The sequence below is a fragment of the Rhinolophus hipposideros genome (assembly GCF_964194185.1).
Source record: "Rhinolophus hipposideros genome assembly, chromosome: 14".
Lineage (NCBI taxonomy): Eukaryota > Metazoa > Chordata > Mammalia > Chiroptera > Rhinolophidae > Rhinolophus > Rhinolophus hipposideros.
In genome coordinates, this window is record NC_138060.1 from 36,483,755 (window position 1) to 36,501,453 (window position 17,699).

The 17,699-nt window shown below is 35.1% G+C and overlaps 1 protein-coding gene across 5 annotated transcripts in view; it reads right to left on the reverse strand.

Moving 5' to 3' along the window:
- The window catches only part of ATP2C1 (ATPase secretory pathway Ca2+ transporting 1), a 111,657-nt gene that overhangs the window by 48,296 nt on the left and 45,662 nt on the right, over nt 1-17,699 (reverse strand). For 3 of the 5 annotated variants that reach the window (XM_081072857.1, XM_081072858.1, XM_081072859.1), the window contains 6 exons: nt 14,303-14,413; nt 12,725-12,841; nt 10,160-10,249; nt 8,072-8,107; nt 5,012-5,073; nt 4,379-4,487 (listed from right to left, as the gene is read on the reverse strand). In XM_081072857.1, coding sequence (XP_080928983.1) covers nt 4,379-4,487; nt 5,012-5,073; nt 8,072-8,107; nt 10,160-10,249; nt 12,725-12,841; nt 14,303-14,413 — 525 coding nt within the window. Of the gene's footprint in view, nt 1-4,378; nt 4,488-5,011; nt 5,074-8,071; nt 8,108-10,159; nt 10,250-12,724; nt 12,842-14,302; nt 14,414-14,584; nt 14,639-17,699 lie in introns of all 5 variants that reach the window. The other 2 variants (XM_081072860.1, XM_081072861.1) reach the window with 1 other exon arrangement.

Genomic DNA, 17,699 nt, shown 5'->3' on the forward strand with positions numbered 1-17,699 from the left:
ACATACTTATATTCTAGCAATGTAGCAAAAGATTCTTTTTAAAAGCATACCGAAAACCAAATCAGAATCTGAGTTTTGCCAGAATATCTAGTTTTCCATTGAGTAAATGGAAAATGTATTTTGTAACTCAGGAAGTCAGAATGCTCTGACACAGCTCCCTAATGGAGTTACCCAGCACAGAGAAAGCTGTGGTTGCTAGTGGTTCGTAATAAAAGTATGTATAAGAATGTGAGCCTTATAGAAAGGGACCTAATGGCTAAGTGAGGTTTCAGTCAAGGAGAATATCTCTGACTCCCCAGTTGGTAGGTAGTCAAAGTGGATCTGTACTTGTTCAACTGATCTCTGATTTTTTACTTGCCCTGGGAACTAAAGAATAGGAAGGAACAATCCTAGACACCAAAAACTACTCACTGAGCCAAACTACTATCCCATAACAGAGTAGATGGATTCGTGAGGTAAAAAGACTCACTATATAATGCCAACTGGCTTGTTCTGAGTTTGAACTCTTGAGCTTGACCCCGCGAGAACCTGATTCCTACTAGAGGTAACCTTTTTGGCCGGATTTAAATGGTCTGATAATCTAGTGTCATAAAAATGGCTAATTCTTGGCTCTCAGCCATGTGGCTCTGAGCCAAGTGGTGGTTCTGCAGAAGAAGTTTGATACATTTAGAAAATCACATAAAAAACTAGATTAAAAAAAGAAGGCAATTGTACCCAGTGTCTAGATCTTAAAAACAATTTCAAAGAATGTTTTGAGCTAACCAAAGGCACATGAACCACAAAAGAAAGTATAGATGGAATTAATCATTCAGAACACCAAGTAAAAGAAAACATTGCTACATTTCAAGCAATGTTTTGGGCTTAGTTAGAAAGTTATAGCTGAGAGGTAAAACATTTCAACAGACAAAAGAAATCTTCCTTGCCTCTGCCTCTTACACTGCTTTCTTTTATAAAGAATTCTTTATTCAAATATTGATACAGACTTTACCTGGAACAGAAAATATGCTGTTTCCAAAAAGGCAAAATGTACTGACTGTTATGCAGGTATACATAATCTGTAATACTGCTTCATCCAAAGTCATTGTCTGACTAATTCACTGGCTACCACCAATTTATTGTCCAGTGGTGCCTCTTCTCAAATACTATTAAAAATTAAAATTAAAACCCTTAGGAAAAAAACTGGAAAACATGCTCATAGCGCAATTTCTCTAAGTTTTACTCTCCCAGCTCCACCAGTGACTCTAGACTCCTAAACTGGTAAGCTTATTGCCACCAATACATATTGGCTCATTCCTTGGCTGGGAAAAACTGACTGAGCGAGAAAACAAAATACAGAATTCCTTAAATTATCAATATTAATCTTCTTTAAAAAGTATTTACAAATGCTAGTCTCAGCCTGCTATGAACTGAATTCATGTTGAATTCCTAAAATTCACATTGAAGCCCTAATCTCCAATGTGATGGTAACTGGAGATGGAGCCTTGAGAGGTAATTACGGTTAGAGGAGGTCATGTGGGTGAGGCCCTCATGATGGGATTAGTGGCTTTGTAAGAAAAAATGATCCTTCTCTCTGCTATGTGAACACAGCAAGGCTGTAAGCCAAGCAAGTGCTCACCGGAAACTGCCAGCCTCTGATTGTGGACTTCCCAGCCCCAGAACAGTAATAAATAAATGTTTCTTAAGCCACCCAGTCTATGGTATTTTATTACAGCAGCCTGAGCTGACTGAAGACAGAGCCTATGAACAGATAATGTCAAACAAATGCAGTACAGTAGTCAATTCTCTAAACATGCTAACAAGATGTTACTGAAGGGCCGGCAAGACTTACAGCCAAAATCTGAACCACAGACATTTATGACAGAAGACTTGCAGCATGACGATGCTCAAGTGGCAAGCCTGACCTTGGCCAAGTTCACAAAAAGAGTGCCATACTGCAGATGGCCAGGGGCCTGCTTTTTAAAAAATGAAATCCATATACTTTGTGAGGAATTAATAATATCCCAAGGCTAATTGAGGAGATCTGTTTCCTTTAAATCCTAATGAAGAGTTTTATTTCATGCAGAAACATCAAATGACCAGCTAGCCTGATAAAAATCATCCAAAGATCACCACAGCCAAATTCTGCAAACAACATTTCAATAAGACAATTAAATTCCAAAAATCTAGGCGCTTCTGGGTCCATGAGAGAAATCAACTTTATCAGCTTTATAATGTCGTAAGTCAGAAGCAGAACAAGATTTCCTTAAACCTTTTAGGAAAGTTATCTCAATCTACTGTGAAAGGAGTTGCAAAAGCCTGCTTGTGGTACCAGGGAGTAGGTAAAACAAATAGGGCAGAAAAGTGATAAAGGGGAATCAAAGATGTTCAATTATGTATGTAAAAGTGGAAAACTCAACCTAACTACAGCATTCATAAAATATGTGCTGATGAAGTGTCTGACAAGTTAAGAAGTAGGGGGAAAACAATAACAACTAATAAATTACTCCATAAAACATATCTTCTAATATTTTTAGCATCAAGCTTTAAAGGATCAAAAATTCCCTCTTATTGAACTCACAGTAAGTCTTCAATATATATTTGCTGAGTGGATAAAATATGTACTAGTCCGTATTCTGACAAGTCTTTTCCCTTTTGCAGGTGAATTCTGAGACAATTAGTTCGCGGAACGATTAACCCTTATTTAAATAATACCCTAAAACACTTTACCAACCCAAATGATGTTCTGAAGTTTCTATGTCATTATACTATTTAAATCGTTCAAACAATAGGAAATACCATCTTCTGACCACTGAGGTCTGTTTCCCAATTAGAAGAGAAGCACTCCAAAATAAATGACACAAACTCCATGAATTCAAATTAGGGTTCTTTGCAGTAGAGGAAGATGATTTACATCAAGTGACAGGCCTACCGAATCTCTAAGGAAGAACAATCCAAGGTCTTGTCATAAACTAAATATTAAGGATGGGAGGGAGAAGAAGTGAGTACAAAGATAAAACATAAACAGACCTACCAAGAAGAAAAAGAATTTAAGAAAGTAAAATTAATAACATTCCCAATACTTGCTATGTTATCAATTATTTCCATTCACCAATTAAAGCAATCTGATATTTAAGGATAATTCAATTTTAAGTATTTGGAAAAAAGGTCTTTAGTTCAAGATTAAATGTAGTTGAAAAGGTTCTTCAGGCTTTCCATAACCTCTATATGAGAACACTCATATAGTATTTTGGGACATAATAGACATTCAAAGACTGACAGCTCTACAGGTGATAACAAACAGCCTGTTAATTCCCATAGCAGATGATACTAGCATGCTAATCGGCTATGAGGTACTCTTCTACATACTGCAGCCAGATTAAGGGTAGTATCATTTGCTAGCTGCCCATGACCTTCAAAGCTAATTCCTAACCAATAAAATCTAAAGTGGAGCGTCATATCCAAGGCCCTTCTGAATCTGATTCTATCATACATTTTCTACCCTTAACATACCCAAGCTCTGTATTATATACTGGAACACTTCACAGTGCTAAATACTGTTACTTCACTGTCTTCTCCATCTCTGTCCAGTACCACCCTTTAATTATCAACACTAAAGCCATGTTGTCTGAGGTAGTCTCTGATTTTACTCAAGTCAGAAGAAACTGCTCCCTTCCCTAAATTTTCATACTGCATTCTTAGTACTCCTTTTACTCACCAAGTTCTATTTTATGGTAATTGATGTACACAAACAGTAAGCTCACTGAATGCAAGAATTCTATCACATCACCTTTGTGTTTCCCACAATGCCTAACACGCATTTCCATAAAGATCTGCTGATTCACTAAATAAACACCTCAAAAGACTCTAAGGAAAAAACAGATTTTAAGAAAAAAAGTCACTTTCTAACCTAGAAAACAAAATGTTCAAATCAACTATGTGTTGTTAGTCCTTAAAACTACTAATGTCTATCATTTAATCTACACCCAAGTATATTCACTTCTCACAACTAGCTCACCAAATGCTATAGTCTAATATCTGTGCCCCCTGCCCCCTACCATTTATATGTTGAAATCCTAACCACAAAGATGATGGTATTAAGAAGTGGGACTTTCGAGGTGCTTGGGTCATAAGGGTGGAGTCCTCGTGAATGACATTAGTGTTCATATGAAAAAAAACCCATTGAGTTCCCTCAGCCCCTTCCACCGTGTGAGGGCACAGTGAGAAGGCACCAGCTATGAACCAGGAAGAAGGCCCTCATCAGAATTCGACCATGCTGGCACCTTAATCTTGGACTTGCCAGCCTTCAGAACTAAGAGAACTAAATTTCTGTTGTTTATAAGCAATCTGATCTGTGGAATTTTGTTATAGCAGATCGAACAGACTAAGACACCAAACTTACCTCAAACAAGCGTAAGTCAGCAGGAACTCTGTCCCCAACAGAAAGGCAAACTGTATCACCTGGAACCAAGTCTCGTGCAAGTGTATGTTCCAATTTTCCTTCACGCACACTGTTAACATGAAACAGAAACAACCACAGCTAAAGAAAGAAAACCACACCACTTATTTAAAGAAATGATTTCCAGTGGGCTTACCGAAGCAAAAAATATTGTATCATTACCACTTCTAAGAGATAAGGCAAATACAAGAACCAAGAACAGTATCATTTTTGAGCTCTTGGTAATTAAGATACTCAGTTGTCAAAAAAGCATTAAAAAATTGACAACTTGTGCAAAGATAGTGTGAAGACTGAAGCAACTTTCTGAATCATCTGGGTCTGTTTGTACATCACTGTACTCACAACAGTGTTTAGCACACAACTGTACACAAAAAATGTCTGGTGGAACAAATGCATGTCTCAAGAATCTCAAAGTCAGAACTTGAAACTTGCTACACTGAATAGAGCATGAATTTTTCATATCAGATTCATGGTCTCTATGTTTAGACAAATCTGGGGCCACAATGTATGCTGCACTAGTCACATTCAATTTCTATTTTTAAGAGTAGAAATCCGTATCAAAAACAAGGATCATACCAATGGCATTCTGGAGGCATGAGTTTACTCAGTTCTTCAAGAGATTTTTCTGAACGATATTCCTATTTAAAAAAAAGAGAATATTAAAACAATCATTTATAAAGAAATGTAAATATGTATGTTCCTATGAACAGACTCCATGTTAGATTTAATTAAATATTGATCTCCATCATTACTTAAAAATTTCCCCAAATTCTTATCTTGTCCTTTACTTGCGCTTATATTCCTATACATAAAAGCTTGTCCCTTATTAAATAACAGTGACCAAACAATTTGGACAATATTCCCAATTTTATATTTTAATATTCAGTGTGAAAACCTAAGGTCAAGTTATTCATACGAAAATGAAAAAAACTTTGTATGACTTTGATTTGTATGACCAAGGAACATATAATTTTCAGTCATTAAAAGTTAAGATCACTAAGCCTCATAATTAAGATAATTTTACTTTTAGTGTTTAATGACTAAATATGTCAAAGACAATTAACTGCAAACAACATTTAAGGATTTTGGCCCATGCTAACTGCAGAGGTTTATGGAATAAGTTTGCTTGGAAAGAACATACGTTAAACAAGGAGTGAGATGTGGCTGGCCCTGCCTTAATAGAACCTTTCCCATCACCCTGAATTATGCAAAAGAGGAAATTCTCAGGAATGCTAACTGTTATGCTTCAGCCTTCTTCCATCCATACGGTCACAGCTAAGTATCAGAGACATCCTTCACCTCACTATATATTATTTGGTGCACATTTCCATGGGCAATCTTGCTTCGTGCAACAACATTGCTATTCTTATCTAATGTCTGCACTAAGGAAACCCATCTTCTGATCTAGGGTTAAACAGGGAAAAGAAGGAGTAGTGGGGTGAAAGTTGGGGAGTGCTTTGAAATGACTGCAGTGTTAACACTAATCAAAATTTCACACCCGTCACAAACTTTTTCAAATAGAAAAACAAAATTTGTGTAAGAATAACTTAGAACTAAATCAGTCTTTACTTAGGCAAGAGGAACAAATATAAGAGTACGGTAAATATAAACATAAAAATTATAAGATCACCCCCCCAACCATACCAAGGATATTGAGGAATTTGGAAATTTTACCCCCAAATTCCATAAAAGGCTAGAAAACACTCACCAATTCTAGATCCTAGTAATAAATGACATAGAAGCTGCCCAATCTTTACCTCCCTCTTCAGATTTCTTAGCCTTTACTCCCTACAACTACAAAGATACCTCCATATTAAAATGACCATTTAACGTAACACACCACCAAAAACCCAACAGCCATCTCAAATGAATGCCTAAAAGTTACTAAATTTATTGTAAAGTGGCATCAACATATGACTATATAAAACAATTAGCTACTTTTATGACTGTGAGGGTATATAATGGGATGGGGAATGAGATTTAAAAGACACAGGAAATGGGACGGCCAGTTAGCTCAGTTGGTTAGAGCGCGGTGCTCTTACAACAAGGTTGCCGGTTTGATCCCCACAGGGACCACTGTGAGCTGCGCCCTCCACAACTAATTGAAACAACTACTTGACTTGGAGCGGATGGGTCCTGGAAAAACACATTTAAATAAATAAAAGTTTGTTTGTTTGTTTTCAAAGAGACAGGAAATAAAGGCTAAAAATAAATATAAAAAGAATATAAAAAGCACTCTCCTCCTAAAATACAGGTAAAAACACAAATACTAAATAATGATAAAGTATTAAGAATTTCTGATAGATTTTTGATAAGAGTTTTCTGATAAAACATTATGATAAATTCAACTAACATTACTTACATAGGATATTTTTAGAGAGGGTTTTTTTAAATAAAAAAACAAGATTTTATTGGGGAAGGGGAATAGGACTTTATTGGAGAACAGTGTGTACTTCCAGGACTTTTTTCCAAGTCAAGTTGTCCTTTCAGTCTTAGTTGTGGAGGCGCAGCTCAGCTCCAGATCCAGTTGCCGTTGCTAGTTGCAGAGGCACAGCCACCATCCCTTGCGGGAGTCGAGGAGTTGAACCAGCAACCTTGTGGTTGAGAAGATGCGCTCCAACCGAGCCATCAGCTCAAGGTGCCATGTTTAATCTTTAGTTGCAGAGGGCGCTGCCCACCATCCCTTGTGGGACTCAAGGAGTTGAACCAGCAACTTTGTGGTTGAGAGCCCACTGGCCCATGTGGGAATCGAACCAGCAGCCTTTAGAGTTAGCAGCACGGAGCTCCAACCGCCTGAGCCACCGGGCCGGCCCCTTAGAGAGGGTTTTTAAGTCTTGTTTATAGAATATTTTATTGGATTCATAAGCACATTTGGGAAAAAGGCTCATATCTGTACAAGAAACCATATCTACCAATCTGAAACTGAGCTCTTCATAAATGTTTTGATTCTTTCTTGCATTTTCCATCAAATAAACTTATCATAAAGATACTTAGCACAAGGTTTTAGTCACTGCATTTAAAGTGAATAACACACTATTATTGTGTAAAATTCCGCACTATGCTAAAATCACAATTTTATGGGTTTTTTTGAAGGTAGTGGCTCTCAATTTACCAAAAGAACAAGCTCCTAAGGTCTTCCAAACACAGTGACAATACTGTAGGAATCCTTCTGCAGAACGTCATTCCATATAGCTATGGCATTATTAAAGACGCAAGAGGGTTCCAGTTACTGGCCGAGTGGGTCATAACATACACATGGCTGACCCAGATAAGAATATGCCTTCTTATGGAGGAATGAGGAATTTAAATCCTTGCCCAATATTTTAATTGTAAAAACCTATTGCTGGATATTTCTATTACAGTGTTTTTTATTACCATCTACTTCAATTATCTTTAATATATCAAATAAAAAGTTAGATTTTCTTCACGCTGCTACCTAAATCAAAGCAGTCAAGTGAGTCTCACAAATTTCCCTAGAGAGATTTTTCTAAAATTATTTCAAAAAATCTAATAAATTGCTCTGACCAACATCACCACCCCCAATAACTAGACATGTTGCAATAAGCTACATTAATTTTTTTAAACAATTAACTAAAGTACCATTTCCATGTTGGCAAAAATAGGCTACCTACTCACCTGAACAAAGGCAACTGTGACGACGATAAGTATTGCCTAAACAAAACAAAGAAACATGCTCTTAAATCAGACATTATAATTTCAGAAATAACCGTTAACAATATTTCACTTTTCTGACTCTATCTGCAGTCCCAACATACCAGATACTAAGCACTGAGATCCGCTGGAGAAGAAATCACAACTTTGCCCTGAGGATTGCAAGGGAAGAAACTGACGGTGGCTTGCCTCTGCTAGGACAGCGTCTCCAACTTTTTGAACTCAGGATCCCTTTAGGCTCTAAAAAACTGAGGACCAGCTTTTGTTTCTGTGGGTCGTATCTACTGATAGGTACCATATTAGGTACTTTTTCAATTACTGTTTTCGTTTCTAGTCATTAATTCATATAAAATATAATACACCTATTACATGTTAATACACATAAAATTTTTTATGAAAAATAGTCCCCCTGCCATAAAAAAATTGTGAGGAAAATGGCAGTTTTCAATTTTTCTTTCTTTAATGTCTGCCTTAATAGAAAGCTGGATTCTCATATCTGCTTCTGCACTCAATCTAATATAACATGTTGATTATGCTAAAGTATATGAAGAAAATCCAGCCTCATGCAGATATTGTTAGAAAAAAGAGGAATACTTTAAAAGCTTTTTCAGATGATTGTGGATAGCCTTCCTAGCTACAACACTAAAATCAGACAAGTGTTAGTTACTTAAAAGTAATGTGCAATGTAGAATATAAAACTGTATCGATGAACTTTTCATAACCTGTTATATTAAAATCCATTGAACTAGCTTGCATTTTGAATGGATCTTTTATCACTAAAAATTTTGTAACATCATGCATTTGTCATTTAGAAAATATTGATTCACTTGGTTATTCAAATCTTTCAAATGTTGACATATCTCTAAAAAAAGTCACATTCATTGAAATCACTACTGATCTCATTAGAATAAAGTCTTAAATATTGGTAAGCTATTTAGCACATAACTGCATAAAAGTTTTGCAAAATTCTAATGCTCACTTGAAAGTTGAATTTTATCACTAGCAACAAATTCATTTTACTCTCTTTCAAAAAAAAGTATGCCAGTTATCCAAGTCTTAATAACCAGTTGGTCTATCAGTCATTCTTCCAAGTAAAAGGCTAGTTAGTTCAGCTCACCACAATCACCTTTCCTCGAGATAACCTCTATACTTCAATATACAAAAGTCCTTTAGGTATATTTCCCATTTCATTACAAAGAAAATTAAAAAGGTATGTACTCAAGGGTCCAGATTTAATAAAATTAATTTTTATTGCTTTATCAAAAACATTCCTAAGAGAAACAAACATAGAAAACAATGATTACTAGTACAGTCTGGTGCCATCATTTTGATTCGAGCCAAGGTTCAAACAGTTTTATCCACCATTGCTTTTGTACCATTGGTGCAAATGTATACAGTGAAAAAATAAAAATAAAAAATGGTGTTTTATAGTATTATGAAAATAGTTTTAACCTCACATGCTCCCTGAAAGGGTTTCAGAGACTCTTGGGAGTTGACAAGCAAGAGTTCAAGAATTGCAGCTCTATATTAATTTCTACCGTGTTTGAGAACATAATTCACTTGCATTAATCAATGGTTGTATCTAATATAAATTTTTGTATTAGAATGAAACAAGGGACAAGAACAGAATAAAAAGATGTGGAAACTTTCAATAAAAGGTAGAATAACCTAGGTGGAAAGAATAAAATCTTACACAGTAAATGTAGTTTGCATTGTTAAATAATATTTTTAATTTCACAAATGTGAGGCTTTAGTTCACAATTAGTCAAAATATATTCTCAAAGGAAAGTAAACTAAATTGAAAATTTAACTGGAAAATTATTATAAAATATTTCTTTTTTTGTTAAAATACCATATTGTTAAATAATTCTCATGTGTGCCAATCACTGATCTTTGAACGTTACTTGAGATTACTGCAACTAAAAGCAATTTGGATATTAATCAAAAATAGTGAAAAAAAACATTAAATTAGCTCTCAATTCATTTTCCAAAATAAAAACCAATCCTAATTTACATGATTAATCAACAGTTTAAAAATACATATATTCTTACCACAGTGATACTGACGGCATCATCAAACTGATGCATTAAAACACTGATGACCGCGGAAGCCAGAAGCAGCATGATAAGGGGATTTTTAAACTGAAAGTGAAAACAAACAGCAATGCAACAGTTACATATGAATGACAGTTGTGTTCCATTGCAGCAAAAGCTTTAAAAAAAAATACTGGGGGCATGAGTAGAAAATTACAAGTATACATTTTGTTTATTTTATATATCTCTTCAATTAACAAAAACAAAGTTTACACTTAACTACGTTTAAAAGTCACCATTTCATAAGAGCTCCCTTTCAGAAAAAAAAGAGAATTAAGTATCAATACATAAAACTAAGAAATTACCATTCCTTATGGTACACATGTATTTTAGTGTATTAATTTAATAAATATAGCTGTTCTGAATTTCTTCCAAGGCTAGAAGTAGAAAACGATTTTTAAGCTAAAGATTTAGGTTAAACACTGGGTAGAACACATAAATTAGGAGATTCAAACATTCCTCAACATTCCTATACTAAGTAAATTAGTGTAGATTACAATTCTGTGGTTGACCCACACACAAGAATGACTGCCTGGGACAGTTAAGAGCAGGAAGATCCTCTCCACAGAAGCAGCGTTTTCCCAAGGCTGGTTTCCCTGATATCCATCAAGCAGAGCTAACAGTATACAAAGAAACAAGAGCACAGCATCAACCTAATCAGGCAGCACTTAAATGACCAAGCACCAGAGCCACCCAAAATTCTTCCAGTGGGACATCCTACTCTGTAAACATCAGAGCTATGTTACCAGAATCTCTTTCTCTAATGAAGTGGGGCCAATCACTGTCAAAGCTGCAAAATAAGTAGGCTACAAAAAATTCCATCCCAGCAGTGAGCACAGCCCCTGGGGACCACAGCTCTGAGACCACAGATGCCACCACCACCCACTCCCTTGATGCTCCATTCCTTAGCAGTGGTTCCAACCTTGCTTCACATCAGAATCACGTGAGGAGCCTCTAACACACGCACAGGTTCATACCAGACCAATTAAATCAGCATCTCTGCGCATGGGCCCAGGCTCTAGCATTTTTAGAGCATTCCCCAAGTGACTTGAAAGTACAGAAGACTGAAAATCACTGCTCTAGCAAAGTAAACTACAACTGCAATGTGACTCAGGGCTGACAAACCACACACTTGAATCAGAGAATACGCATTTGAATCCAGCCCTTGCCACTTGTGTGTGACCTTAATCTTTATAAGCCCCAGTGGTTCTTCATCTAGTAAAATAGTACCTTATACCAAAGACTGTGGTAGGAATTAACTAACAATGTGTACTAAGCACTGTGTAAACCATAAAACCCTCTTCAACTGTTAGCTGTTATCATCACACTTGGAAAGGAAGGCCCATAGTCTGTTTTATTTCCCCCCGAAAATGCTGTGCCTCAGTACTAAGGACGTGACTTACAGGCTCCAGATAAATGTTTGCAAAACCCCAATTCAGTATTCTCTGTAGAGCAGTCAAGAGTCACCTAAGGTTTTACGTCTGACAACTGATATCTATGGTTAACTGTTGTTTGTGCTAAACTTTTACAGGCAGTTTCATTCTCACAGCAATCCCGTGATGCAGGTAATCTAGCTTTAAAACAGGATCAGGAAAAGTAAAACACTACATCATACTGCCTAGGGATGAGTCAAATCATTGCAGTTTATAAATCCAGAGTAAACTTCCTGAAGGTCTAGGTAATGTGGAAATGCGGTAAATGTCAGAATAGAAATATTCATATATAAAAATTCCATAAAAACAAGACAGATATACACAAGATTCTTTTCATCTCTAAGAATTCAGTTTTTCTATTTTAGACAAATTCATTTGCAAGAATAATACTGATAAATTTGGGCTCATTAACAGGCAAGGCCTTTTAGAAAAGTTAAACATATATTCTTTAAAAAAAAGAACCTGCAAGTTACTAAAAAGAGTTTGTTTAACAAACTAATCCTATTAGTTGAAAATTAGCCATAGGATTCTTATAACTTTTCACACTAACATACTTGTTATGTAGATAAGAAAAAAATCCTACAATAAGTCTTTCGGAAAAGATTAGGATATTGATAAAATATAATTAAAAATAGCTACCATCTATTGATAGCTTACTAGCACCAAAGATCTCTGTCCCCATTTTACAGAGATAATATAGCTAGTAGAAATGTACTGGAATATGTACCCAGGTAGTCTGGATTCAAATTACCTAACTTACTTTTACTAGTTTTCTAAGCTGGCCACATCACTTTAAAAAATACTAGCATTCCTATAATTTAAAAAGTATAAGGTAGACATCTGCAAAGGAAAACTACTGTTAACAGTATCACCTCCATGTGATATGTCCATAAGCCCTTAAAGATTTGCATAATTAAAATGATGCAAATTCCAACCCAACAGTAAACACTAACAAAGTGAAAATTTTACTTAAAAAAAAAATTAAAAATTGTATTTCCTTTCTCTATAAATAACTGCACAACAGTAAACAACTACACTAACAAAAATATATGTAAATTACACAGCAGAGGAGGACATAAAGGTATCTCACCTGAGAAATATACTTCTTCCACAGTGGCTCATCTTCACTGATGTCAAACTCATTCCAGCCATGGAAGGCTCGCCTATGACTTACTTCACATTTGTTTAGACCATTCTGAAGGTCAGCCTATTGGATTTTACATGTAAAAGTTACTGAAAATGTTAGCAGAGAACAAAAGAAGAAAAACACAAAAAAAATGTTATCTGACCACATTTATAGTAACTTCTGCAATAGTCAGAACTAATCTATGGTGACAGAAAGCGTATCAGCAGTGTCTGGGGCCAGAGGCAATACACTGGGAAGGATTAACTGCAAAGGAATATGGAGGAGCTTTCTGGAGTGAAGAAAATGTTGTTACCTTTGTGGTAGTAGTTACATTTGTCAAAATACAAACTATCCACTTACTATGGGTAAAATGTATTTTATGCAAATTACACCTCAATAAAATGTTTTTTAATTGTAAGCAACAAGGTAGAGTTTGAAGAACAAATAAAAACTTACGATTTTCTATGGGGAAAGGGGAACAACACAAACTAGCCACACACAAAAAGCAAAATAGTAGTACATTTTATTTAGCTTTCTTTTTTCATTGTTGTTTTGTTGTTTTTCTAAAATTAGTTTCTCCAAAAGAACATTCAATGGCCTATAATCACCCTCCTTGTTCTCTAAGTCTATCAAAACCCTGAGGTTGGTATTACTTTTGCTCTTGGACTGTATAATCATTTCAGTCAGAAAACTTGTGATTCGTAAATTACTCAATGAAGTTAAGATGAACTGGTTCTTGGGGTATTTTATGTTCTACGAATACAGCTACATTCGTCAGTCACTGTCTATCATCATTTATTATTATAACTACCATTAAAAAATGAAATTACCTGCATCCCTAACCTAAAATAATCAGTTTCTCTGGCCAACAGTTTTATAATACAGTTTAATAACAGAGACTTGCAACACTTAAATATATTTAAAATAAATGGTTTTAAAACAGAGTATAACTACAACAACCGAAAAAAAAAATCCAATAGAGGATATCCAATATTTTAAATGCCATCATTAACCTATGTGAATTCTTAAGAAAAAATAAAAAATATTATTTCCTTCATATTTCATTAGATTATGCTTTTTAAAACTAGAAAGAGATTAAAGTTTATCTGCAGTTCTGAACTTGTACTTAGCTTTTACTTTACTTTAGAAAACATTAAAAAAAGATAATCTCCTAACTCTACTTATGTTAGTAATAAAATTATTTTCCTAATCCAACTAATCCTTACACAGCACTAATAGTTCCTGGTAATACTAATGATTTAGAGCTGCACTGTCCCATCATGTAACCACTAGCCACAGGCAGCTTTTTAAATTTCAATGAATAAAAACTAAATAAAATTAAATTCAGTTCCTCCTCTAAACTATCCACACTTAAAGTACTCAAGAGTCATGTTTAACTAGTGGCTACTATATTAGACAGCGTAGAACAGAATATTTCTGTCATCACAGAAATTCTATTGGACAGCACTTATCCATACAGTCCTAAGTAAACTAACTTTACTACATATTTAATTAATCCTTTTCTCCCTACCAAGCACTTACTTGGAGAATGCTCGCAACGTCACTGACTGGTAATTCACTTGCTTTTTTTGATGTCAATACAGGAATCATTGTCTCATTTTCACCATTAGGAAGTTTTTGAAAACGTGCAACCTAGGAAATAAAACCAAAGGAAAAACATTTGAATATACCAAACAATTCTAATGCAGTCTAGAATAAATGAAAATCCAAACATTCACAGAAACTAACTTTACACAGTTAGAAAACAAATACTTTCAGACTAATAACAAGTATTTAAGTACTAATAAGATAATTTACACTAACCATGGGCTGATTTTTCCAGAAAGCACATTTCAAAAATTAGGCCACCAGTGCAAGCTAGAACACAAAATAATGTTCACATTAAATTAAAAAGACGCTATTTCTATGGCAATGTAATGAGTAAAAAGTAAAACAGATGTCCTGTCCAGCAGATCCTAATGAGTATATGTAGTCATAATCCTCTACACTCACGTTTAACACAAGGCACAAGGAGTAGCTAAGCTTTCTCCATTTTAACTACTCCTGTTGATCAGCTCATTTCTTAACTATCTAGAAAGGACATCTAGCTAATCAAAGCCCCATGACAGCAAGGCAGACTTAAAGACCTATTGCCACTCTGGGGGGAAAACAAAAACCAAAAGAGACCAGCCAGCCGGAGGAAGCACAGGTTTATGAAGGGCTGTGAATAAGCAGAGAAGTCAGAGAAGAGGGTCAGTATGGCACCTACTTGACGCAGCTTCGTAAGCAAATAACTACAGAAAGTGTTTAACACACTTCCAGAAATAAATTCCCAATTCAACTTGCCTTGGGTCCTAAGCTGAGATTCTTTACAGACAAAAAGTTTTAAGTAGGAGAAAGGGAGACATAAAGCTCCCCACTGTGCTCGCTTCGGCAGCACATATACTAAAATAAAGCTCCCCACGGAAACTTTAGAGAAGAAAATACTGCAGTTGTCAGACGTCCATTAATTAAAATACTGAAACTGAAATGATCATCTTACTGCCAAGATACAAGTCTTTAAGCTTTCAGATAAAATGTTTTCAACTTTGGATAATCAACATTTTCAAGATAAAATATTGCCCTGAACATTTTTTTGAGGCAACTTCTTTAAAGACAACAAATGAGATAAAAGGAAAATAATTTAAGTTTCTATAATTATTAAAGTTTATATAATTATTGAGGCCTGTATCCATAAAAAAATCTTTGCACTTATTCCAAAAAACGGTAAATAGCTGTGGGGAAAAAAAATATTTCCTCAGTGTGACTGAGTTCTGGAACAAATACCACATATTTTTAATCTCATTTATTAAAAAGTCATTATTGAATGCTTAAGTATTTTAAAGCAAAGAACAGAAGTATTTTTCCGCTTTTAATAAGATATTAGTGACAAAAATTCTGAGGAAACTAGAGACAGATTACCTTTCTTTCATGGAAAATGAAGTCTTGGAATTATTTTATAGCATATTTTTATGTAATTAAGAAATTTAAAACCTTAGAGGAAACAATGGAAATTTCAGAAAAGTTGTATATATGTTTTAGATTCACTGAATGCCCTTATTTCAAACCAATAAAACAAAGCAGGACAGATAAAAGACTTCAACGAACCACCCTTAAGCTAAACATTGGAGAAAATTCCTCCCAAAATGACTTGACTCTTAAAGCAATGAGACCTAACCAGTTTGACATGGTTATTTTATCTTGTGAGTTCATAAAACAAAATTATAAGTATGATTAAACATGTTTATGTTATCTGCAGTGACAATGAGATTAAGGAAAGCTTTTATTTTGAAGATTCCTGTACCTCAGTTTCTTCATATATAAAATGGGGATAAATATTGCCTAAAGTTGTGTGATTACATCCATTAACATAGCATTTGATCTACTAGCAATAAGTACTCAAATAGCTATTTTTCTCCCAAAACTATTTAATATTTGTATGTACATATTAAATAGTTCAATGAGATCAACACAGAACTAAATTACTAACCAACGTTAGTAAAGCTAGATTGTAATAATTTTCCTACTAAAGTACACTTTTATCATCATTTAACATATTGGAAATTGCCATCTCCACCACCAATATGCAGTACAAGAGCCTTATTCATGAAATCTTTTTAAAGCAATCCTTTTATAGTTGGTATATAGACAGGGTCTACGTTGGAATACATTTTACATAAAATCCCTCAGGAGCATTACATGGGCTCAAAAGAACCAAAAATTTTCAATGGAAGTGATATTATGTCATTTAATAAAAAATAAGACACTGAAGGGGCATGTGATAACTCTCTAAAGTGAAGGGCTGCCATGTTAAAAAAGGCAACACCTAAACCAAAACCAAAACCAATGGGTGAATTTACAGCAGACCAAATTCTGGAGTTATAATAAAGAGCGCTGAATGCGTCCTGGCAAAAGCTGGATGGCCATCTGATAAGGACTTATTTCACTGAAGGAATTTCTCTCCAAATAGAGGGAGGGTACAAAACAGTATATTCTTGGTCCAAGGCAATACTGTCAATTATATGTATTACTAGATTCTTACTTGATTCTATGCTTACTAGATTCTATGTCAACTTAAAATTATGGAAATTACTGAATTTTAATACTATTTTCTTTCTAAGCAAATGTCATAAAGATTTACTAGTATAGCTCAAATGGGTCATTAGTTATATGGCTAGTAAGAGGATTTTAATTTGTTCATTCATATATTCTTTCAACAAATACATTTATTGAGACTCTGTGCTAAGATTTAACAGTAAGCAAAAACACCCTGGAGTGGTGCGGGTGGGGAGGCAGATATTATCAAAGAACAGTGCAAATAAATGGAAAACTGCAAATGATCACTACTGTGAAGGAGAAGTCCATGACCAGGAGAACTTACGATCAGGACAGGAAAGTTTTGATGAGGAAGTGATACTTACAAAAGTGAAGGAAGAGAAGCTGTTTAAGGGGAAGGAATAGAAGAAAAGAGGGAACTGAACGTGCAGTTCCCAAGGAAGGGGGGAATGTGGAGAGAATGAAGTACTAAAAGAAGGCCAGCATTTATTCACTCACTCATTCAGTTCTTCAACACATAATCAATGCTCGTTATGTGCCAGGCACTGTTCTTGGTACTAGGGATACAGAAATGACCAATCAGGCAAGAACTCTAGCCTCATAGAGCCACATACCAACAGGGAACAAAAGACTATAAATAAAGTATTATGCAATAAATGCTCCAGATAAGAAAGGTAAGTAGGGGAGGAGTTGCTTCATTTTATATAGGAGGCGGGAGAGTCAGGGAAGCCCTCTCCGTTAAGGTGAAACCTAAAAGAAGCAAAGTAACTAGCTATTATTAAACATCTAGGGAGAAATGTCCAGGAGATGGGTGGGTACACGAACACACAGGAGAGGTCCAGGC